This window comes from Hylobates moloch, unplaced genomic scaffold (assembly GCF_009828535.3).
Source record: "Hylobates moloch isolate HMO894 unplaced genomic scaffold, HMol_V3 SCAFFOLD_14, whole genome shotgun sequence".
Lineage (NCBI taxonomy): Eukaryota > Metazoa > Chordata > Mammalia > Primates > Hylobatidae > Hylobates > Hylobates moloch.
In genome coordinates, this window is record NW_026652289.1 from 55,342,305 (window position 1) to 55,367,521 (window position 25,217).

General features: G+C 38.9%; 1 protein-coding gene across 8 annotated transcripts in view; it reads right to left on the minus strand.

The window, feature by feature from the left end:
• Window positions 1-25,217, minus strand: part of NEO1 (neogenin 1) — a 267,305-nt gene that overhangs the window by 44,906 nt on the left and 197,182 nt on the right. For 5 of the 8 annotated variants that reach the window (XM_032174196.2, XM_032174189.2, XM_032174192.2 and 2 more), the window contains exons 8-13: window positions 22,077-22,296; window positions 14,158-14,312; window positions 9,386-9,534; window positions 8,876-9,014; window positions 5,111-5,160; window positions 3,735-3,882 (exon numbers count right to left, since the gene is read on the minus strand). In XM_032174196.2, the coding sequence (XP_032030087.1) occupies window positions 3,735-3,882; window positions 5,111-5,160; window positions 8,876-9,014; window positions 9,386-9,534; window positions 14,158-14,312; window positions 22,077-22,296 (861 nt within the window). The remainder of the gene's footprint in view (window positions 1-3,734; window positions 3,883-5,110; window positions 5,161-8,875; window positions 9,015-9,385; window positions 9,535-14,157; window positions 14,313-22,076; window positions 22,297-25,217) is intronic. The other 3 variants (XM_032174198.2, XM_032174193.2, XM_032174195.2) reach the window with 1 other exon arrangement.

Below are 25,217 nucleotides of genomic sequence, written 5' to 3' on the forward strand. Positions count from 1 at the left end.
CACAATCTAAGAGGAAAATAGAAATGACTGAAGCTCCCGGGAAATTACAGACTCTTGTTTAAGAGCTTGAAGGCACCTCAGAGATCATTTAATGCAATCCCTTTATTGTGTTACAAAGAAAGCTAAGGCCAAAAGAGGCCAAGAACAATGAAAGAGTTATAAAAAAGGAACAAAGAAAGGTGTCTGGTCTTAGAAGGCATCAAAACCTAGGAAAGAATGCAAAGATGTAACTCCTATTGAGTTACCTCTGTTCTCTGAGTCACCTCATAACCATGGCAGAAAAATTTTAAGCACCAAATACAGTCTCAAAATCTATTCCTTAACAACCAATTGCTCATATATTATATAGTGAGTAAAAGTGGAAAATGACCCAAATCTTTCTATTATGCAACTTTTAATTTATTACCAGCTAATAAGGTACATGACTTACCAATGTATCAAAGGCAACAAAGATGCACATAGAAAAGTCTATTCTACAAACCAGGGCAACAGTACTGAGAACATAACTTGGCCAGGACATGAGAAAAGCCCTGGTTTGGTTAACTAACCCTGTCCCGTGGTAGGGGAGAAGAGTTGATAGGCCCATCCTGACAATCTGTGTGCCCCACAAAGCAAGGAGCAAGACAAAAGGGAGGAGCAAAATGCCTGGGCCCAAGTCAATTTATCTCCTTGTCTCCCCACACAATGAACCAGAAAGTACTAGAGTGTTTGCTGACAGATAATAATCTGGATTACTAGCAAACGCCACTCAATGAAGATCTTGAAAGAATCCAACCAATCATTCCCTGTCCTTTGGGGACAATTAGGATATAAGAGAGAGCAAGCAAAAATGAGGTACTATGCAAAGAGGCTGAGTTCCTCTTCCTCTAAGTACCCTATGGAGTTTATAGACTACAACTAAGGTATACAATACATATCATAAAGATATGGCAAGATCTGTTTAGTGCTATAACAATAATTACTTCTGCTTCAAATTTAATCACATAATGTGTTGTTGGTAAAGGATCTTGGTGATCCATATTGCTCCCTAATACTTATCAGGCTTCAAGTTAATGCTTTAAGAGTGCAAGCATCTCCATTTTTTTCATCATTGTATACTCAGTGCCAGAACATGCCAACAAAAGTTCAATGAAATCTATTAAGTGAATAAACCCAGATATGATTTTAAAATGTAAGAATTTTCTTAATATAAAGCCATTTTTACCATAAAAATTCTATTTTGCTTACATATCAAATGTTTCATTGAGAAAATGAATAATCTCATGGGCAAGGACTATACTCTTTTTTTAACAGCAACAAGAATGGTGCCTAGTATATAATAAATACAACTAAATATTCAAAATGAAAAGCCTTACAGATGACAAATGTTATTTATCTGAATGTAGAGTAAAATATGAAACTTTTTTTTTTAGTCTCTTTAATGCCAGAACATTTTTTGAGACAGAGTCTCACTCTGTTGCCCAGGCTAGAGTGCAGTGGCACAATCACGGCTCACTTCAACCTCCGCTTCCTGGGTTCAAATGATCCTCCCACCTCAGCCTCCCAAGTAGCTGGGATCACAGGTGAGCACCACCACACCTGGCTAATTTTTATACTTTTTTTTTTAGCCTCTGCTTATCCATTAAAGTTTTTGTATTTTTTGTAGAGACACAGTTTGACCATGTTGCTCAGGCTGGTCTCAAACTCTTGGGCTCAAGGAATCCGCCTGTCTCAGCCTCTCAAAGTGCTGGGATTACAGGCGTGAGCCACCACGCTCAGCTGAAACTGACTTTGAGAACATCTGTGGCCAATGCTCCCTTAGTGATATTTCTCAGCACCATCTACTGCAGTCATGATATGCACTGCAGATAAGAGATGTGGGGTTCTTGTGAAGAAGCTGGAAGACTGAAAGATATGCCCCTGGAGACAAACATTCACCTTCTCCTATTTTGAAGGACTCCTATTTTGAAAGAAGTCAATCCCATTTGTGAGGTGAGGAGTGAGAAGCTTGCTGATTACTAGAGCCCAGTTTTTCACTATCAACGGCTCTCTCAATTTTTAGAATAAACAAGTGAAAACATTATATATTTTTTTGAGACAGAGTCTTACTCTGTTGTCCAGTGGCATGATCTCAGTTTACTGCAGCCTCTGCCTCCCCGGTTCAAGAGATTCTCATGCCGCAGCCTCTCAAGTAGCTGGGATCATAGGTGGGTGCCACCACACCCAGCTAATTTTTGTATTTTTAGTAGAGACAGGGTTTCACCATGTTGGCCAGGCTGGTCTTGAACTCCTGACCTCAGGTGATCCACCTGCCTCAGCCTCCCAATGTGCTGGGATTATAGGCATCAGCCACTGCACCTGGCTGGAAAACATGACACTTTTTGACCCCAGATCTTGGTTCTCTCAAGAACCCTGTCCCTGGGGTCACAGGAAAGCGGGTGATACCAAACTTCTGTAATCCTTTCAATGTCTACCCAGGAGAGATAAAATATAAAGAAAGCTAAAGTTTCCAAAGGGTGATGAAATTAATTCTTGGGCTTAGAAAATAATGACAATATCTCCCATTCTTATAGTTCTTATCTACCAACACGCTTTGGAGTTTCCTAGCAAAAAAATTACCCGAGTCAGAGCTTTTGTCCCAAGATTAAACATGCCCTGTGACTACACTGTTACAGCTACAGATAACTCACACCTTTTGGTTGTAAATGTACTAGACACAAATTCATCTGTTTGCTTGCAAAACAGATGGGCTCTATTGAGTGACAAAACTAAGCCGATGCAGCTGAGGCAATACTCCAACAGGCCCAGCCCATGTGAGTTTACTCCTAGGACAGAGGTAGGGTGATGGTACCGAATCTGAGGCATGTGTAACTGAGCAGGACAGAGTCTTGGCACTGCTAAACTAATAAAGGAGTCAGCAGGATGGGGTCTGCTCAGATTACAGCCAATTCTGCAGCCATATTAAGCATCTATGAAAACCCAATGGAACAAGGACAGCTTGGGGCATCTGTCTCAACTCTTTGTAGGCATGATCTCAATATTCACAGGGTGAAAGCACTTAATCTGGCTCCCACGTTTCTCCTGCAAAAGAACCTTCCCCTTGCTTAGCCAACTCTACTTCCCCTACTTGAGGAAGATGGGCGGGGGGCAGGGGGGGAGATTCTCTGTGATCTCCAGGGTGAAACACATGTGGATCCATTTTTACCAGGTATGCCACTTATTCTGTTGCATATGAAGGGAAAACTATATAGAAGGAGCTATGCCTGATAGTATTTTCTAAAACTTTATCGTGTCCATAGTCGCATGTATGATTATTGCAATGATGCGGCTATTCACAAATACTGTTTCAGGCCACGTACACACAAGTGGTGGTCGGTGTTACAAAAACCACTTTGTAGACCTCAGTTACCAACTATACTGAGTGGGGTAATTTCTATGCTTATATAACTTTCTTTAATCATTTTTCAGATTACAAAAAAGTAATAAACACACTCAAAAATGAAAACGTGGAGAATGCAGAAAACACAAGAAAGGAAAAACCAAACTCGATCTCACCACACAGAAATGGCAGAACCTTTAAGAGTGTTTTCCATTAATCTCTATCAAGTCAGAAGTGGACTGAACCATTAAAAATTTTCTGAACCATTTTAAATTTGTTTGTATATGTCGACAGCTCAGAGCAGTCATTAGACTAGCATAATTCAGTATCTGAGAAAGACACAGTGTATCTTTTGCCTTTGTGCAAGGTAGCTTACCTTCAATCAGCTGAGACAGCTGTGTCCCGCTTACCAAGGTCTCAGTGACATCACTCTTTCGGGAGGCCTTTCGGTAGCGAATCTTATAGCCAGTAATCTGCCCATTTTGTGTGGCTGGAGAAGGTGGCTGCCAGTGAATCATAATACTCTGCACAAGACAGAATTATAGCAAAAAGGCTGAATATATCAAAAGCTTGGTCCTGTTTTACATATTTTTATCCTGATTTTACAGTGTAAAGAGAAGAAACATAGAGGCAGCAAGGTACTCAGAGTTTTACAAAGTTATTTAATAATCACTCAAAAATACCTTTAAATTCTAAAACCCTCAGTGATCAAACGGGAAGATTATACATTTGAGTAGTACGCTCTGGACTCCTGATCTCCTGGCTGTTTTGCCAGAAAGATGATGTTGGATAAAAGTCTCAGAAAAGTTTTCAGAAGGAAAGTATAAGAAGGCCAGAAGCACATGGATTAGGGAAGTAACTATTATTAGGTATAAAGATTCTTTCCCGTGTCCAGTGCAGAAGAGCTGAAATTAGACAATTTCCATATAAAACTCTTTAAAAAGGGGACGATTAATTAACAGCTGGTTGCCTCTTAAAAAAAAAGGGGCCTATAGTACTTTCTTATTATTTTAGAGTCGGGGTCTCACTCTGTCACCCAGGCTATAGTGTAGTAGCATAATCATGGCTCACTGCAGCCTTCAACTCCTGGGCTCAAGTGATCCTCTCACCTCAGCCTCCGAGCAGCTGGGACTACAGGCGTGAGCCACTGCATTTGGCTTTCTACGGTATTTGTTGAAAGGACTGAATATCTTAGTTGTCTGTGTAGTCCAGAAGGGCTCTGGGCCTCTGAGAGGCATACATGGCCCTAAGAAGACAGCAAACTTGGCTATAGGAAGGACAGTTTGAGGAAATACAACCAATCTGACAGAGGTCTGCCTTGATTCACATGGGCTCATCTCACAGCACTAAGGAACCATGTTATTAACAACTTATTTCCTTCTGCCGTACCACTAAGGTTCTGAACAGTTAACATCTAGAATGTAATGTTTTACAGAAAAGGAGCAATTTATTTGCAGAAACGCTAAAGCAGTTTTGGCATCAGAGAAAGGAAGCAAAATTAAGGAGAATAAATGAGTTGGTTTTTAAGCCCAGCTTTAATGCAAGTGTAATATCTATGTCTTTTTATCTCTTTACTTGTGATTTTTTTCACTTAGGTTCTAATTTATAGGTTTAATATTTTAAAATGCAGATTATTACAACACTGCCATTCATTTATTTTGATGCTTTCCTACAGAATCTCCCTTTCTATAAGCCCCTCTGAGGCACAATAGTATACCAGTAAAAATGAACAGCAGCATCATAAAGTTTTACCTTTGAATTTCTCACTTCCAAGGACAGATTCTGAGGAGCAGCACTGGGAACTAGAGAAGCAAAAAAAAAAGATTTTTTTTTTTTTAATCACCCACACATCACCCATCATGTGATCATCTTGGCTGGACTTTAAACAAATGCACATCTCAAACACTGATTATGTGAACAGATCTAAACTAGCTGCCAATGCCCTCAAGTTGACAATACTATGTGGATGACATATGGCCATGTCTGGTTCCATTTTTAACATAAGACACTTTCATATGGGAAAGCACCCACACCCAAGCCAGACTGTACCTTTGGGAAGTCAGATATTTATTTCAAGGATGTATAGTGGCTCTGAACTCTTCTAAAGACTCTCAACTTTTCTAGGCCCCATATGTACTCAGAACCTTAACTGTATTCTTTTGAGTATTATTGGTGATGGTTTATCTTTTTTTTTGAGACTAAGTTTCACCCTTGTTGCCCAGGCTGGAGCACAATGGCGTGATCTCGGCTCACAGCAACCTCTGCCTCCCGGGTTCAAGTGATTCTCCTGCCTCAGCCTCCTGAGTAGCTGGGATTACAGAAGCCTGCTACCACGCCCCGCTGATTTTTGTATTTTTGGTAGAGATGGGGTTTCACCATGTTGGCCAGGCTGGTCTTGAACTCCTGACCTCAGGTGATCCCTCTGCCTCGGCCTCTCAAAGCGCTGGGATTACAGGCGTGAGCCACCATGCCTGGCCCTGGTCTATCTTTATCTTGGCAGACAACCATAGGTTTTTCTGGAACCAGGTCTAAGGAATACGGCAAGTGATTGAACTGGATAATGTAATTATGGATCAAAATGAGATGTACATATATCAGTAAGCCTGGCTTTCTTGTGGAGTTTCTAAGCTGGTTTTGAAGGCAGTTCCCAAGTAGAGCAAAGATATTTAAACAATGACAACTGGTAAAGTGAACCATCTGGCTTCCTGAGGCAACTAGATACCAGAAAATACTCATTTCGATGTGAGAAGTTTGGGACTGTTGGTTAAACAGCCACATAACTTTAGTTCCTCACTTTAGAACATAATCCAGTGTGTGGCCCACACATTCTCTAATATCTCCCTTCATACTGGTGAGAGTAAGCAAAGTAAACCGGATTTGTTCTCTGCACTCACAAGTTGCTGACTTTAGCCCTTCTCTCCTGATCCACCCGTGGAAACTTCTCTTTTTCTGTCTCTAACATTTGGTGACCAGGTATACAACGAAGTGCCCACTGTGCTATAGCTTCTGCAAGACAAAAGAATGTGTCTTGCTCATTTCTGTAACTTGTGCCTAGCAAAGTGCCTCAAGCCTAAACTCAGAGATTCAGGTAATGAGGGTCTAGAGTAGGACCCAGGCACATGTGTTTTGAAAAAAGTAGATTAATGATTCCAGTCATCTCCATGTTAAGAAGTGACTGAGTTGCAGAGGCATCCAACACATCTGTCATCATTGTCTTCATTATCATCATCATAGCAAAGATTTGCTGCATGGTCATTACATGGCAGACACTTACTCCTTATAATAATCTCAGGACGGAGTTTCTATTCTCATTCCTATTTTGTAGATCAGAAAACTATAGAAGAGGTTCAGGGAAGTTAACTTGTCCAAGATATTTGTTTCACCTGGCATCGGAACCAAGATTTGCGTTATTCCAAAGTGCTGCCCCAGCCACCATGCTGAGATGTGTTCAGTTCCCACAGGTACTGTAGTCAACATGCCAACACATTTAATGCAGTTAAAATTTGGCTCATGTGTAGATTTAAGAGCCTACAGTAAACATTTTTTTCCCTTAACTTTTCCCCAATATCTTGATTAACTGGCTTATGTAGTTCACTAGCCAAGGTATAACTGCCTGTAATTTATAATTTATTTGTTTCTTTTTCCCAGCTTTTTTTTTTTTTTTTTTTTTTGAGACAGCATCTCACTCTGTCATCCAGGCTGGAGTGCAGTGGTACAATCACAGCTCACTGAAGCCTTGACCTCCCCGGGCTCAGGTGACCCTCCCACCTCAGCCTCCGGAGTACTAGGATTAAAGGTGTGTGCCACTAATGCCCAGCTATTATTATTATTTTTTAAGTAGAGATGGGATTTTGCCATGTTGTCATGTCATGGTTCTTGAACTCTTGGGCTCAAGTGAGTTGCCCGACTTGGCCCCCCGAAGTGCTAGGATTACAGAAATGAGCCACTGCACCAGGTCTCCCAACTTTTTAATCCTGAAAACTGTCAAGCCCATGGAAAACAGTGGCAAGAATAGTAGAATGAATGGCTATTCTTTTCAGATTCACAATTATTAATATTCTGCAACAACTGTTTTATTTATCTTACTATTATATATATGTATACAGATTTATCTATCTACATATTATTTCTGAGTTATCTGAGAGATGACTGCAGTCATCATACTTCACTCCAAAATTCTTCAGTGTATATCGCCATGTATCTCCTATGAACAAGGACATTCTCCAACAAAATGCACAATACAACAATCACATTCAGAAATTTTAACACAAAAATATTATGTAATATAGCTAATAACATATCTAATATTTACTATTGCCTAATACCATATGTATCTAATATTAAGTAATTATACCAATAGTGTCCTTTATGGCTGTTTTTTTACCTCCAGATGCAGGATCCAAAGATCATACATATTTTATTTCATGTGTCTTTACTCTTCTTTAATCTAGATTCTAGATTAAATCTTGAGAATCTAGATTAAATCTTGAGAATCTAGATTCCTCAACCTTTTTTTTCTTTCACAAAACTAATATATTTTAAGAATCCAAGTCAGTTAAAATAAAAATTTTTTTTGCAGAGCTTCCCTCAATTTGGATTTGTCTGATTGTTTCATCATGATCAGATTCAAGTTAAATATTTTTGGTACTGATACAACAGAAGTAATATTGTGTCTTCCTCCACGTATCACATAAGGAGGCACGTGATGTCAGTCTGTTCTTTTATTGGTGATGTTAAGTTTGACTCTTTTCTTAAGGGAGTCAAACTTTACCTTCTGAAGCATGTGTGTTTATATAAGAGCGGTATACACATAAATACATTTTTTTAAAAAGACATTTTTCTAAAATGTAAGATTTAGCTGAGTTTCATGAAGCAACATATACCCTTACTAAGTGCAATGAACTCTAATCTTTTCTGTTCTATTCTAAAAATATATTTTTTTTAAATGCTGGTTTTGACCTACTTAATCTCTTTGGCAAGCTGTAGTTCGAAAAACACTGCTCTAGGTCATGAGTGTGTGTGTATATATATATATATATATGTATATATATGTATATATAAATAAAACTTAATTTAGAAATTCAGTCACATGTGAGAGATAAAACAGTCACAAATATGGAGGAACTAGAAAGACTAATTTGGCATGCAAATATGATTGCTAAGTAGAAAAAGGCTAGTCTTCCAAAAGCCCTGGAATGGTCTGTGTTATGAACAAGCTATAGTATTTACTTACACAAAAGCTTCTGCTAAAAATACAAACGCTGAGAGCCTATTCAGTAAGAGGCACTTTATGCTCTATGCTTTCTCACTGAATCTTTACAGCAACTCAATGAAGTTGGTATTATCCACATTCTAGACGTAAAGAAAGATGTTCAGACTTGACTAAAGTCATATTACCAGAAAGAGGTAGAATTGGGATTTGAACTAAATCTTCTAGACATCAAAGCTCATGATCTTACAACTAAACCACTAGGGGCACCAAGTGTGGTGTATTGTTCCAGAGGAAGAAAGACTCACCATCTGACAATGTTCGAACAGCAACATCTGGTGTGGAAACTCCAGGACCATGTTTATTGTAGGCCACCACTCGGAAACTATACTCTGTATATTTTTTCAATCCATTAATGGTGTAAGAGTGACTTGAAACATCAACATCCTTGAATAAAATAAAACATTTTATACATATGCACTCAAGCCAAAAGAAAAGTTGAAAATTAAAGAATTAGCTATACGAATTCTATATTCTACATGAAACAGATTTTATCCCTCTTAAATAAGGTTAATAGTCAGAGCAGATTAATCATAAATTGACAATTTACTTAGAAATACTGCTTGATGTTCAGTGACCATTGCTGGTAAAAACTACACAATCAATCTTGGTACAAAGAAATAGAATCTGTCAACTTTTCATTTCCTATATATCTTTTTCCCCCATCACATTTCCAGTCAAGCAACTACTGAGTTTTGGAAATATATTTCAACTCTACTATTCCAGTCAATGGTTTGAAAAGTTGCTTCACTTCATACCTGTTCTTTATCAGTCCCCTTCTCCATGTAGTACAATTTATAATTCTGAATTTCCCCATTGCCAGACACTGGTGTTTCCCACGTAACAGTGATGGAGGTAGGCGAAGCTGCATATGCACGAAGGTTAGGTGCTGGGCCAGGGAGCTGAACTAGAAAGAAAAGTTCGAGAAAGCAAGATATAAATGAAACGCTACACCCCTCAATAACCATTCTTGGCAATACTGTCGTATTGGCCATGTTTTTAAAATAATAGAAGCTAAGAAAACAATGGATTTGATTGAAGTGGTTTTAGAATAATATATAAACACATTTTCCTTTTTATGATTCAAATCAAAACCAGAAATTACACTGAAAAACTTTCCTTGTGGTTTATAAAATCCCAGTTTTGCAGGGGGCCTACACAAGACATAAAAGGCAACCACCACAGAAAGAGATCCTTCTTTTGCCGGGCATTGTGGTAGGCACTAGGGATACAGTGATGAAGAGAATCCTGCCCACAAAGAACTCCTGGTCTAGCAGGAAAGTCAGACATATAAACAGTTACAAAAAATGTCGTAAGTGCTAACAGATTTAGGTAATGGTTATAACAAAAACAGAAAGACGAGAGCACACAATTCTGCTTTGGGAGGGGTTTGGGAGGGAAAAGAAGGATTGGTGAAGAATTCTTCGAGTCAAGCAAAATGAACACTTTCCTCAGATACCAAGGGGAAAATCATTCCAGTCAATGGGGTCAATAGGGAGAATATACAAAAAGACAGTGTTAAGTGGTTCAGCTTGGTTGAAACGAGTGGATATGGGAGAGAGAATGTTGAAAACAATGACTAGTCAGATAGTGAAGAACCCTCTAACGTCCTGCTATTGAAGCTCACATTTTCTCTAGTAGGTGTTAGGTAACTACTGAAAAATTATGAGCAGGAGTATGATATGATCAGATCTGTGTTTAGAAAGGACATATGAACACATGTATGGAAGAAAACAGTAAAAGAACAAGACTAGATAAAAGAATAATAATTGTAAAACAGCTACCATTTATTGAATGGTTACAGTCAGTCAAGCACTAAATACTTGACATGTATTTTCTCATATAATCTTTTCACTAAACCAAGTGAGATGAATATTATCATCCTCATTTACAGGTGAGGTTATGAAGTTAACAATTTTTCCCAAGTGATAGGAAAGTTAGCTAGCGGTGGACCCGGGAGTCGAGTACTTGCTGATTCTAAAATGTGGGCTCAAGAAGACCCGTAAGGAGATTATTACAATACCCATGATAGGATACATGTGACTGGAAGACTGGATCACTGGCTGACTGCTGAAGTGTCTAGCTGGCTCTATCTCCTACAATGGCTCACATACCTACCCTTTTACTGTATTATTTTTGTCTGACTGACAGGTTCCAGTTCCAATTTATACACAAATCCTGTGTGGCTGTCTATGCCTACACTTTGGTAGACATTCTGTATTTGAAAACAATTTCTCTGGCACTAGTGTTCCTGTAATAGACATTCATTAGATTTAAAAACTGGGAAGGGAAAAAAAACTAACAAAATGTAAAACACACTGGCTTTTCTGAGTAACAGCACCACAGCTTAAGATTAATTTTGCTATCAGAGTCGAGAAATCTGAATATGGTTACTCTAACAGTTGTTTGCTTTAGTTATGAACCATGTTACTCACTTCAGTTAAGGGCATATTTTGTGCAGCCTGACAGGTGGGATTTGTCACACTTCTGCTGCTATGGAAAACTTTCCTCTAACTTATTAAAGGAGAAGAAAAACAAAACAGTCCCTAAATTCTCTTGAAATCATTTTCAATATATTCATTGGCCAAGTGTAGGCAAATATGATCCTAAAAAAGGTGCTAATGAATTCTTTCAGTTCAGCTGTACAGTGGCATAATAAATGGAAAAAATGTTAAGTTGGTTTGTGAAACTAAATATGTAAAATATTTTCCAAGGGCTGGTTCCAACATTTATGCCTCCCCCACACAAGCTGAACACCTCCAGATGAAATGCAAATCTCTCTTCAGAAACTGCTTCTGTTTTGCCAAAACATGTTACAGTCTCTTCTCCATCCCTAAAATACCCTCACCAGAACCTGCTGCCCCTTCTACCTATATTCTTACAACTATTTTCTTTTAGCCAAACTTCTTGAATAAATGGTTATGCTGCCTATTTTCCTTAAGGTGATAACACATCACACTGTTGTCTATGGTACCAGACCATAAGCTCCTTGTGGACAGAAGTCAGGTCTTACTCATCTTTACATCCTGACTGCCTAACACAGTGGCTGACACATGGTGGGCACTCAATAAATCCACTCTTCTTCACCCCTTTTCTTTCATCTCTAAATTTGACAATGACCCTCACAGTGGTTCTCAATAATCTGATGTATGAGCTCTGAAATGACAATGAAAACTACAGATTCTTTCCAAGGGAAATGTGAATATGTACAGACACAAATATTTATTTTCATGGAGTTTCAGAAGGTTCACAGCCTCGGGATAGGACCCTTGCATTTCCTTCATTTTCGTCATGGCTTACCTTGCATGTGCACTGTTAGATTCTATTTCTGGGATTTGGGTCATGCAAATTGCTTCCCACAAAATGCTTGCTCTAAGTCAAATGCCTCAAGGCCAGCCTCAGGTCTCATCTTTCCCTAGGATCCTGCCTTGACTTTTCTATCTTTTACAGTAAGTTTTCTCTATTCTGTATCCTAGTATCTCTCATGAATGATGCCTCCATATGAAAGCTGTTGAAGGGTAACTGAGCTTGAAACCAAATAGAGTATGCCTGCTCTTGTCTGGACATAGATAACTGTAAAATTCAACATTCTGCCTGTAATGAGAACACACTCTTCCCTTAAATCAATCCCCTGACTCTGTGATGGCCCTCTTGTTCTTGCCTGGATTTGATTCTTATCTTCAATCTCTGTCACTGAAATGATGAAAGGTCTCCTATCTTGCCTGCTCCTTTTTTTTTTTTTTTGAGATGGAGTCTCGCTCTGTCGCCCAGGCTGGAGTGCAGTGGCGCAATCTCGGCTCACTGCAAGCTCCGCCTCCCGGGTTCACGCCATTCTCCTGCCTCAGCCTCTCCGAGTAGCTGGGACTACAGGTGCCCGCCACCACGCCCGGCTAATTTTTTTTGTATTTTTAGTAGAGACGGGGTTTCACCGTGGTCTCGATCTCCTGACCTCGTGATCCGCCCGCCTCGGCCTCACAAAGTGCTGGGATTACAAGCATGAGCCACCGCGCCCGGCCGCCTGCTCCTTTTTTAAGGGAAGAAGACCTAGCTCGTTCATCCTTGCATCTCCAGTATCTTGCAGATTACCTGGTATAGGGGATACTCAACAAATATTTGACAGGTGAATGATATGCCGTAGCATTAGAAAGTGAAGTTCTATAGCTTCTTGACTTACTCTACCCATCAGGTAAAGTTCTTAAATTATTTCTATAGTTCCACTGGTAAAGTCATTTAATCTATTCAGCTGCCTGGTCAGTAGCCTCTACAAATATATCTAAAATACTCTCTACTCAAAGTAAAATATTTTATTATTACTAGAAGTTTTTAATACAGAAAAACTAATGCTGTTAATAATAGACTGAAGAATACACTGAGGTGGCCGGGCGCGATGGCTCACGCTTGTAATCCCAGCACTTTGTGAGGCCGAGGCGGGCGGATCACGAGGTCAGGAGATCGAGACCATCCTGGCTAACACGGTGAAACCCCGTCTCTACTAAAAAAAAACACTGAGGAAAAAAATTGTGTTAAAAAAGGCAAAATCTAGACAAACCTCAAATAGAAAACATTATTAAGTTTGTTGTTAGTTTACGACCCAAACTTAAGATATACAACACATTTATAATATAAATAAACCCAATTGATACTCACGTCACAGAAAATCTTAGAGATGTAATTAGAAGTAACCCTATTTAGCACAAAAGACCACAGGTCCAAAATAAAGCCTCAAGGAGATTCTAAAGAGCATGGTATGCCTAAAGATAGACAATCCAGTTAAGAACAATTATTAAATACCTTCTTCATGTGCAAGGCATTACACTAGACACTGTGGGAAATGTAAGGATGACAAAGCCTCCGCCTTTGCTACAAAATCAGCAAGATAAGTTCATAATCATAACTGAAGGAAAAACGTGATAAATATCTTAGAACTGTGGAGATAACAATATTAGAATCAGAGGAAAGATTCTAGAAGGCATCTCAGCTAAGTCTTAAATGGTCAGTAAAATATGAACACGTAGAAAAGCACCAACAGAAGTATATTGTCTTATACTATCTGCTGTTTTTTTTTTTTTTTTTTGAGATGGAGTCTCACTCTGTCACCCAGACTGGAGTGCAGTGGTGCAATCTCAGCTCACTGCAACCTGCGCCTCTTGGGTTCAGGTGATTCTCCTGCCTCAGCTATTCTCCCGAGTAGCTGGGATTACAGACACCCACTACCATACCCGGCTAATTTTTGTATTTTCAGTAGAGACGGGATTTCACCATGTTGGCCAGGCTGGTCTAGAAAACCTGACCTCAGGTGATCTGCCTGCCTCGGCCTCCCAAAGTGCTTGGATTACAGGCATGAGCCACCATGCCCAGCCCTATTTGCTGTTTTTTGATGTAAATTAATTTTGCCTCCCCTAATTGATAAGGACCCCGAAGGTAAGGAACTGTTATCTTCTGCTCTCCTATGGTGTGCAAGGCTAAATAAAAGTAGAACTTCAGAGAGGTCTACCTCTAAGGGGTGCTGAAAGACAGGTGGAAGACTTACCCTCAGGTTGTGTTTCTACTCGCAGTGGAGCTGAACTCTCTCCTGAGCCATGCTTATTTTGAGCCATAACTCTAAAGATGTACACGGTCGCTGGCATTAGGTTTTGAATGGTTACCTGCATCTCTCCTGGGCGACTGGTATTCTCAACACGTTCCCTTTAGACAAAGAAGGATTTGGAGAGAGATAGCATCAATTAGGAATACTTCCAGAATGTACAGTTTCATTTTCCACTCCACATAAAAATCTATCAGTTTAAGTCAAATTAGCTCTCAAACAATGAAGCTTTTGGGGGTAGGACAGTGCAAAGAAGATGGGGACTGGCAAAAGAGCAAGGGCATACGTATCTGACAAGTCGGTGATGTTCTTGCTGAAATGTTACTGCTATCGCTGACCATAATCACAACCTCCTTTCAGAGAAGACACAGGGCTCTTCTCAATGCCATTTCAAATGCAGCAGCTAGTCATCAACTTTCTAGGCTTTAGAAATCACTGAGTTTTAGGGAAATTGATCGAAGGTGGATATTGGTATGACCTAATGATATTTCACAGAAAATATCAAAGAATGCTGTGTATATTTTGGCCAAGAGACTCTCAATAAAAAGAATGCTAGAGGTTGTCATCTTTTAAAATTGGAAATAAAAACATTAAACATTTAAATAAATCCTAAGTGTAACCCAGTCTATAAAATAAACTGATTACAATACTGATTTTTATAATTTCTTAAAATTAACACTTCAATGATTTTGAGGCTGATATGAAATGATATGAAATGTTTGACAAACTTTATCACAAACAACTCAAATCCAGTAGTCTAGTATTTAATATCATGAGATGAAAACTTAAAACCAGTTATCTAGGTTCTTTACTAAAGGTGGCTTCCAGGTTCTGTCTTGGGGTCTGTGTGACTAACACAGGTCCATAAACATGCTCAGTCTACTGTACTCACTAGAATGAAAACCAGACTGTATAATCAAGAGTTTTCAACAAATACTGTGAAGGAATTTGTTTTAGACAAACAGTTGGCTTTTAGGAACTGTCATTCATGTGAGGAAAGAGCTATAACTGTCTTGAGAAAGTAATTAAAGAGCCTCAAACTACTCCATTGAAGAAATTATTCTAATTTATTGAATTAAAATTCTTACTTTAAAATACTGATAATTTGCCTTCAAATTGCAGATTAAAATTTGTGTAGGTCTACATGACCATATGCCAATTTGTCTGATTGTGAGCATTTGCACTGCAGAGAAGTCTTTTCGGTAATTTTCTATAGTTCTTTAAGTTACTTTATTTTAATTAAAAAATCCAACAATAGTACCCACATAATATTTACAGAGGATTTTTTCTCTATAATCAGCTAGGTCCCCTGGAAAAGAATACTGTGGTAACAAAAATTATTTTTCAGAGATACTTGAGATACCTAAAAATACTATTTTCTCTTTGGCTAAATCTCTCAGTCACAGGATTTACAAGGAAGGATCAACTGATTTCTTACAATTTAAGGTTTCTGACACTTGGTCTGATCACGGATGATCCCTGTCTTAAAGGGAGGTACAGCTGATGCTTGAACAACAGGTTTGAACTATGCAGGTCCACGTATAAGCGGATATTTTTCAAAGAAGTTACACTGAGTGTGCCTGCCTTTCCTGTCCTGCTTCCATTTCCTCCACCTCTTCTGCCTCTGCTACTCCTGAGACAATAAGACCAACTCCTTTTCTTCTTCCTCCTCCTTTTCAGCCTACTCAACCTGAAGGTGAAGACCTTTAGGATGATCTACTTTCACTTAATGTACAATAAATATTTTCTCTTAAGATTTTTTGTTTGTTGGTTTTGAGACAGGGTCTCACTCTGTCACCCAGGCTGGAGTGCTCTGGTGTGATCTTGGCTCACTGAAGCCTCCACCTCCTGGGTCCAAGGGATTCTCGTGCCCTGGCCTCCAGGGTAGCTGTGACTACAGGTGCGCACCACCACGCCTGGCTAATTTTTGTATTTTTAGTAGAGACAAAGTTTTGTCATGTTGGCCAGGCTGGTCTCAAACTCTTGGCCTCAGGCAATCCACCCGCCTCAGCCTCCCAAAGTGCTGGGACTATAGGTATGAACCACCGCACCTGGTCCCTTATGATTTTTTAAATAACATTTTTTTCTCTAGCTTACTTTACTGCAAGAATACAGTATATAATACATATAACATAAAAATATGTACTAATAGACTGTTGATGTTATTGGCAAGGCTTCCAGTCAACTGTAGGCTACTAGTAGTTAAGTTCTGGGGAGTCAACTGTATTGTATTTTACACTAAACTAAAGGCTCTCTGAGAGTACAGATCAGGTCTCCTTTGTTCACCTTATACAGAAAAGTTGAAACAAGTTTTCTTCTAGAAAGACACAGGAGGGGGACTATTTTACTTTAAACTGAAGTAAAATACTGTCTCATTCACGTTCGCATACCATAGAAGCACTTAGCAGAATGTTCATACAGGGAAGCTGCATCACAAATATATACTGAATGAATAAATGAAAATCTGCCTTCTGATATGTAAATCTTGTACAGTAATATCATACATATATTTTTTGTTTGCTTCTATGTGAAAGAGAAAAAATGGGAGAAATAAGTGAAGGTTACTAATACCTAAATCAAATTTCTATAGAAGCATTACCATTAAAAAAAAAATCAGTCATAGGTGATCTGACACTATTGGTCTGAGGTCCCAGAAATAAGTTACTGTGCAGAAAAAAACCCTTGGTTGTGGGATAAGATTCAAGAAGCATTTGAAACAACAATTCTCATAAGTGTGTGGGGTTACCGTGGGACTCAGGTTAGAATGTGAAAGCTAAGAGTCAAAAGGGAAAGAAAAAGGCATACTTTATAGAAAGACAGCACTGGGCTGGAAGTTAGGAGATGCAATTCTAGTTCCGGCAATGCTACTAGCTTGTGAGGAAAAGTCACTAATGCTTTCTGGGCCTCACTTTTTTTATGTATTAAATGAAAAAATGAGACAGGGTGGGCAAACTTTTTCTTAAAGGGCCCAGTAGTAAATATTTATAGGCCAAGAGGCAAAATGGAGGATATTATATAGTTACCTATGTAACATTTCAAATGTAACTATTTAAAAATGTAAGAACTATTCTTAGCTCCAGGGCCACAAAAATAAATAACTGCTCCAATTTGGCACAGGGTCCATGGTTTGCTAACCACTTGACTAGACTAACAGATCTCTAAGGCTTCAATCCATCTTTAAAGTGCTATAAATAGCAGGAATACCTTACTTTCCACTTCCCACTTAATGGTTAATATAGAAAAGTACTGCTTTTTTAAGAAAGATGAAATTTTCATAGCTGAAAAGGTGGAGAGGAAGGACCCTCTGAAATCTCTGGCAATTCAGGTACCTAAAAGAATTACAGCTCATGACCAAGGCATATGGTGCCACCTGGTGGCTGAATTTTCAAATGCAGGAAGTGGGTGAATTTGTAAATGCAGGTAGTGGCATACATTCTCACATTGAATTCTTACTACCCGTCTCTGAAGTAAATATACTACCCTTGTTTTTTAGATGAGAAAATTTAAGCTGATAAGATTAATAAGAAAGTTTTGTTTATATAACAATTAGCCAGGATACAGTCTTATGACTTAAAAGAATTAACTTCTCCTTCATTGCCTCTATTCAGAAATCATAAAGTAATGAAGCAACAAAAAACTATTATGGTCTCCCAAAATCTTCCTTTTAAATGTTTCCCAAATTTGTCCTACCCACTTCAAGTCGCTGCTTTCATCTTCATCCAAGCCGACAACTAGCATGTATCTAGGCTAACACAATTACTACCCAATTTTGTCTCCCTGACTCTATTTTTTCTCTCCTTTAATCTTGGGTAGTGTTCCCAAAGTACTGTTTAATAAAATCACAGTGTACAACTTTCTTAACAGTCGAAAATGGTCCCTTCTTATCTGATTATGTCCAAATTCTCACTGGCATTCCAGCATCTGGCTCCAAACGTCCACTTTATTATAATCTCTTACTAATTTCTGCCAAATACTCTGGGCCAGTTTGGCCAGCTTTCTTGCCTTTGCATCCTTCTCATAGCATACACACAGATGGCCTTACCTTGCACTTCCTCTTCCTTTACATACACTTGTCATGCCCACCTTCCCCTGCCAGTTCAACTTCTGTATCTCTTCCAACCACAAATTAATTTACTAATCATTCCTGCTTACTCCAACCCACAATCTATCATAAAATTTAAATAAGTGAGTCTCATTAAAAACATTTAAATATAAAAGTACACATAGTTAAAAAAAAAATAAGTCTCAGTTCTCTTTTGTCAAAACCTGTCCTGCCCTGAGAGCCGACTGTGGCACATATTGATGCACATCTCACCAGACAGTCTCCATGCCAGGGTTTCTCAACCTTGGCACTACTGAGACATTGGGCAGGATAATTCTTTGTTGTGGGACTGTCCTGTGTGTGGCAGGATGTTCATCAACATCCCTGGCCTCTATCCACTAGATGTCAGTAAGTACCTCCCTCATCCCAGCTATGACAACCAAAAAAAAAAAAAAAAAAATATTGCCAGGCATTGCCAAATATCCCCTGAGGGATGAGGGGGCAAAACTGTTCCTGGTTGAGGATCACTGCTTTAGGCATTTACATACACATCAAAATATACAGACAGGAAATGCATCACGTGATTTCATCGTGTGACATCACAGAATGCACTTATGCAAACCTCAATGGTATAGGTAGGTGTATATCCCACACACCTAGGCTGTATGGGATAGCCTATTGCTTCTAGGCTACGAACCTGCACAGCATGTTACTGTACTGAACACTGTAGGCAATGGGAACACAATGGCAAGTGTCTATGTGTCTAAACACAGAAAAGGTACAGTAAAAAGACAGTGGTATAATCTTATGGGATCACCATTGTATATGCAGTCTGACTGAAGCATTGTTATGTGATGAACGATTGTATATTATGTGCCCATTCTTCTATCAGTGGATATTTACATAGTCTCCTTTTATAATCTTGCAAACAATGCTATAAATAAACATGTTTGTATGAGGGCCCAATGCATACATATATCTGTATGTCTATAGGACAGTTACCTAGAAGTGTGATGGAAGGCTGTGTATATTTAAAATATTTTAAAATTCTGCCAAACCACCTTCCCTAGACTATTCTAATTTATACTGCCACCAATAACCTAGAGTGGTTTTCCTCCTAGCTGTCAACTCATTGAACACTGGATATTATCAACTTAAAATTTTTGCCAGCTTTATAGATGAAAAATGATAACTTGGCCAGGCACCGTGGCTCATGCCTGTAATTCCAGCATTTTGGGAGGCCGAAGTAGATCACCTGAGGTCAGTAGTCCGATACCAGCCTGGCTAACATGGTGAAACCCCATCTCTACTAAAAATACAAAAATTAGCTGGGCATGGTGGCAGGCACCTGTAATTCCAGCTACTTGGGAGGCTGAGGCAGGAGAATCGCTGGAACCTGGGAAGTGGAGGCTGCAGTGAGCCAAGATAGTGCCACTGCACTCCAGCCTGGGTGACCCAGTGAGACTTTGTCTCCAAAAAACAAAACAAAAAACTAAAAACAAACAAACAAAAAAACCCATCATTTTGCTTCCACGATTGCCTGAGATGGTGAAAACCTTTTTTTAACTCTAATGGGCTTTCCAGTACTATGAATCATCTGCTTGTATTATTCGTCTCTTGGGATATCTTTTACTTATAATTTGTAACTTTGTTACTCTTTCCTGTTATGGCTTCTGGATTTGCTATCTCCCTTTAAAAGATCTTTCGTGTTCTCCAAATGATAAAAATCATTTCTATATCTTCTTCTAATATATTTGTAGGTTTTAAAAATATTTATCTCTTAATCCATCTATAATTTAAGACAGAGATATAACTTTTATTTTTCCCACCAAATGGATAATCAATCTCAATATGATTACTTGAATTATCTATTATTTCTCCACTGATTGAAATTAATGTATTCACTTAATAAATATTTACTGAGTGTTACTAAATTCCAGGCCGTGTTCCAGGTGCTGGAGAACTCTATTGAACAAGACAGACAGAATAAATAAGCTAATAAGAGAGAAAATTTCAGAGAGTAGTAAGTGCTCTCAAAACAAAAACAAAAACAAAAACAAACCCAAACTAAAAGCGAAACAAACAAAAAAATACCACACACATACCAAAAAATAGGGTGATGTGACAGCAGTGGTGTTCTGGTGAATGTTTAACAATTGGCTCTGGTTTGTAGCATTTGTCACTGTAAACACTCCCACCGTGCCCAATTTCAAGCTGCCAAGTCATGTCATTAGGTTTGCAAAATTTCCCGAGCATTTAACAATTAGCTTGGGAACAAGCTGGCTCTGATACCCCACTGTGTGACAGTCACCAGGGCTAAGTTTGGGTTGGTATTCAGGGAAGGCCTGAGGAGATGTCATCTAAAGATGACAGATAAGAAGCCAGATGTAACTCATGTGAGGAAAATGCATTTCTGGTAGAAGGCACAATAAGAGCAAAAAACCTATTTAGAAATAAAGCTTATTACGCAGAATTACTGAATGGTTTCTTCCTTCTGTGAAAGCTTATGAGATTTTCAATGAGATTTCAAAGTCTATTGAAGATATTTTAATGGTGACATTGAAACTTGCTGTTTGGTAGGAATGTCTTACCTTTTTTATGTATAGAACTATGTTTCTCTACCCTTGTAAAACTCAAAACATACAGTATAGCATTCAGGTTAACTCCCATCTATTGGTCTTAAATTATGCCACTTAGACTTCTTGAGAGTATTAAAGAAAGGGTCCTGCACTTGCTGAACTTGCCAGTCTGGTATTAACTACAATATACATCAACTATAAGCATGCTAATGGAAATAAAAGCTTTAGCTGATGTGTTAGGGCTCCTACTAAAACAGGTATCTTAGCTTTCTTATTCTGGCTGGAAGAGCACAGTGAAGGAATTTACTCAGCAATGTGTGAGCAGTCAGCATGTGGCATGGTTCCTTCCAAAGAGTTTATAATCTGGTTGGGAAAACAGCACAAATACATATAACATAATTGAAGAATAACAGCTTAAGGTAGTAAAAGATCACATATTACCATAATCAAGTGCCAATATTAGGGATACAAATACATGTACAAGGGAAATGCTCTATGTGCTGAAAAGGTGGGGAAAGATCTTTGGGAGCTTCATGGAGCTTAACCTGGGCCAAGAAGGATTAACTGAATTTACCTTCAGCTGAGAAAGGGGCAAGGGGAAGTGACTGAAGAGGACACACTGGAAAAAAGGGCTATAGTGATTAGACTGGTTTCACTAGAAAGTCAGTCACATTGGGGAAAAAGGAAAAGCAAGTTGGACCGATAAAGTGAAGCCAGCCTGTGGCATAAAGCAGCCTGGACATTATAGATCTTCTCCTATGAGCAATGTGAGCTCCTGAGGGGGTGGAAATGAAGAGGAATGTAATGAAAATGCTATTTTAGGAAAAGTCATCACTAGCTACGCTTGTTTCATCAAGGAGAACCCCTGGAGCTCCGCAGCCCACACCACATAAGGGTGTGGCAAATATTCATTTAAGTTTACTTTAATAAATTAAGTCTACCTTAATCTCTAGAATTTATACTGACTGAATCTTACGAAAAAAGGGCACTCCTTCTTACATTTAAATACGTCCACCTCAACAGCTGTATCTACCCTCTCCCTAAGTCATCCCAGAAAAGGAGAGACTACCAGGACTTTAGTCTGTTTGGGAGTTTATTTAATGACCTAAAATTAGGGAAGATGCATCTCAGTGATCTTATTTTCTGGACTAAAAATTGGTACAGATACCAAGAGCCAGGGTGAGCATGACAAGGCTGCCGTGACCAAGAGGCAGTCAACTGGTTGCAGACACACAGGCACTTACCTAGCAATCCCTTCCTTGGTGTAGAACACAGAGTAGGTAAGGTTGTCTCCGTGAGGATCTGATGCAGGTGTCCGCCATGTCAATTTGATGAAGCGGGTAGAGACCAGGGAGGCCACGACATCCCGAGGAGCTGAAGGCAGTGGTCCCGTTGTAGCTGGTGCTAGATGGTCAGTAGTGGCACTGGTCAGTGAAGTGGGAGGTAATGTTGGGATGGCAACATCTTGTCATGTGCAAACATTGGGGAATATGAAGGGCAAACCACGACGGTTTTAAAAAAGAGAACAGAAAAAACAAAAAACAAAAAAGAAATAAACAAAACCACGATGGGAAATAAAATAAAATGAATGAACATAAAAAAGGCCATTAAACTGAAGGCTAACATGCAGGCCAGGGTAACTACTGAAAACTAATGGGCACTATTCAAAACACATCACTATAGAGCAAGCAGACTTTCTGGCCACTATAATGGTTATGGGCAAGGGACAAGGAGGGTAACAGCTGAGAATAAAACATCTCACAGAAGGCACAGCAGTGCTCACGTAATTTTCTTAATCCTGAAAGCAGCATGCAACATCTGTCAAACTTTGCATAAAAGTCTTGCAAATGACAAGACTTCACTATTTTCTTCTACTTTAACATATGGAATAGTATGGATGACCCTAGTTACACGCAGAGGCCCATGGCTATTGTGACTTCACTGCAGAGCTCCTTTGCAGGAGAATTGAGGGCCACATCTTCAACTTTAGTCTAATATTAAACCCTGCACCCCTGTATTTGGTAATCCTGCGGGGGAAGGTTGATAAACTTCTTCATTTGTTTATCAATAACAAATGAATAAACTTCTTCATTTGTTCTTGTTGTTTTGTCAATTCATTTAGCTATGACAGTACAAAATCCTGAACCAAAAATTCCAAAGCCAAAAAATTGCAAGTCAGGTAGCTAATCTGTTTGTTACACTCTTCACTGCGATGTATACTGAAACAGCTTGCAGACCTCAAGGACTGGATGGGAGAAAGGAAGCAGTGGCAAGCCAAAGCTGCTAGTCAAAAGCCACTTTTGTATAGCGGTAGCCATGGGCAACTTCATGACTTCCAAGACAGCCCATTCTACTGATGAAAAACAAAAACAAACAGTCCTGATTGTAGAATTTTATTCCAAATATTGAACCTGAAATCTCTTTCACTTCGGGGTTAGAGAGTACAAGTTTAATCTCACAATTTTTAACTGAAAGACTTCATCAGAATCATGTTCGAACCTTAAAAGGGAAATCAGTAGGAGAGACGTAGAGAGGAAAACATGAAAACCGTGAACCTAGTTTTGAATGAAGTGGTGGAGCAACAACCTCCTGGAAATGTCTGTGAACTGCAAGAGTATAATGTGATGCAGTCTAAATAAATATGCCACATGAAATAAATTATCTATCTCAGGGAAACGGCAAAGGAGGACCAACCTAAAATCTCTAGATAGGTGGAAAGGGAGAAGAGTAATCCAATAGCTACCACTTACTGAATACCTTATATATGGCACTCTGGCTCTCTATATAGATCATTCGATCCTTACAGCAGCTCTATAAAATAGGTACAATCATTATCTCTAACTTATGTGTAGAGACTGACATTGCTAAATCACTTGACCTAGGTCACAGAGACTGAGTGGTGGAGTGGTATTAATAAAATCAACTTTGGTTTTCAGTTTAAAAGACCTCTGGATATAGCCAAGCAGAGTCTGAAAACTTCTAGTTCTTGTGCAAATCACACAAGAGAGCCTTGTTCTCTCTCACGCTCCCTTTTTTTTTCTCCTCCCTTGGTAGTGCTTTTAAGAGTGCAGATTGTTCTAAGAATGTAAGATAATGCAGTTTTAGCCCCGATGTTAAGTACATGCTTCACTAAAGCAAGTGTCAACACTACAAAACATTAACTCTGAATGGTTGCTGAGGCCTTGTAGTACTGTTACACATCAACAGATGCACTGCCTTAGAGGAAATAAATACCTCTCATTCACAGCTTTCAGAGTTTGTCTTTATATATTTTGTCAGTTTACTCACACAATAACCCTATGAGGTAGGCTGGAAACGATAGGATTAGATGCTGAGATAAAGGTTAGGAAGGAGTCAAAGACTTCCAAATTATTAGCTTAGGAGACTGTGGAGCTGGAGGTGTCATTAATAGAGAAAGGAAATGTTAAGAGACAACAGATTGAGGGGGAGATTATGAATTTGGTTTTGAATATGCTGTGCTTAAAGTAGCAATTCAACACCTATGGAATAAATGAGATGCAAATGAAAATATGGATCTCTGATTATTGTAAAATTAAAAATCATTAAAAACCCTTATTGGGAAATGATTCAAAAAGTAGCCTGAACAGTCTTGCTTTGCTGCCTCATTTGCGTGTCCATCTAGAAACACACTAAGCTGCCTCCAATTCTGACCCAACTCATCAAACTTAACTCTTCCCAACTATCTACTGGCTAGAGAGAAGAGAAAGTTTGCTGTGTGAGAGGCAGCAGAGCATACTGGAAAGAGCCCAGGACTTTGAGTACAAAGACCTATGTTCAAAACTTGACTCTTCTAATATGCAAGGTTGGGCAAGTCACTCTGATGTCAGTTTCCTTATCTGTAAATTAGGAATAATAATGCTCCCTACCTAAACCCCAAGCTGATATGAACCAGACAAATACCAAACAAGAAAAGTGCATGTGGAAGCTCTGCGTACATGTTACTTACTATGACTAGCTCAAATGAGTAACAACATAAGGATTTCAGTAGGAAAGCAGCTGGCGAGGGAATGCAAGCAGGGAGGACGAGGTGATGGGAGTAATGAGTGATAAAAGAATCACTTAGATAGGGAAAACTCAATTACCCTACTGAACTTACATAGCACAGATCTATAACTCTTTAACGGCATCCAGCACATCCTATTTCCATTTTTCATGTTTACATTGTATTACTTCCACTAATCTATAAGCTCCTTAAGGACAAAATATGTGTCAGCTTCATCTAGGAATCACTCAACATGCCTCTGTATACTTTAGATAACCAAGTGTATATTTATTGAATTAATAAATGGAAGGAAATTCAGGGAGAACATGAGTACGACGAAGACAATGTTTCTAGAATCTCATTTAAAAAGGCAATATTTTAA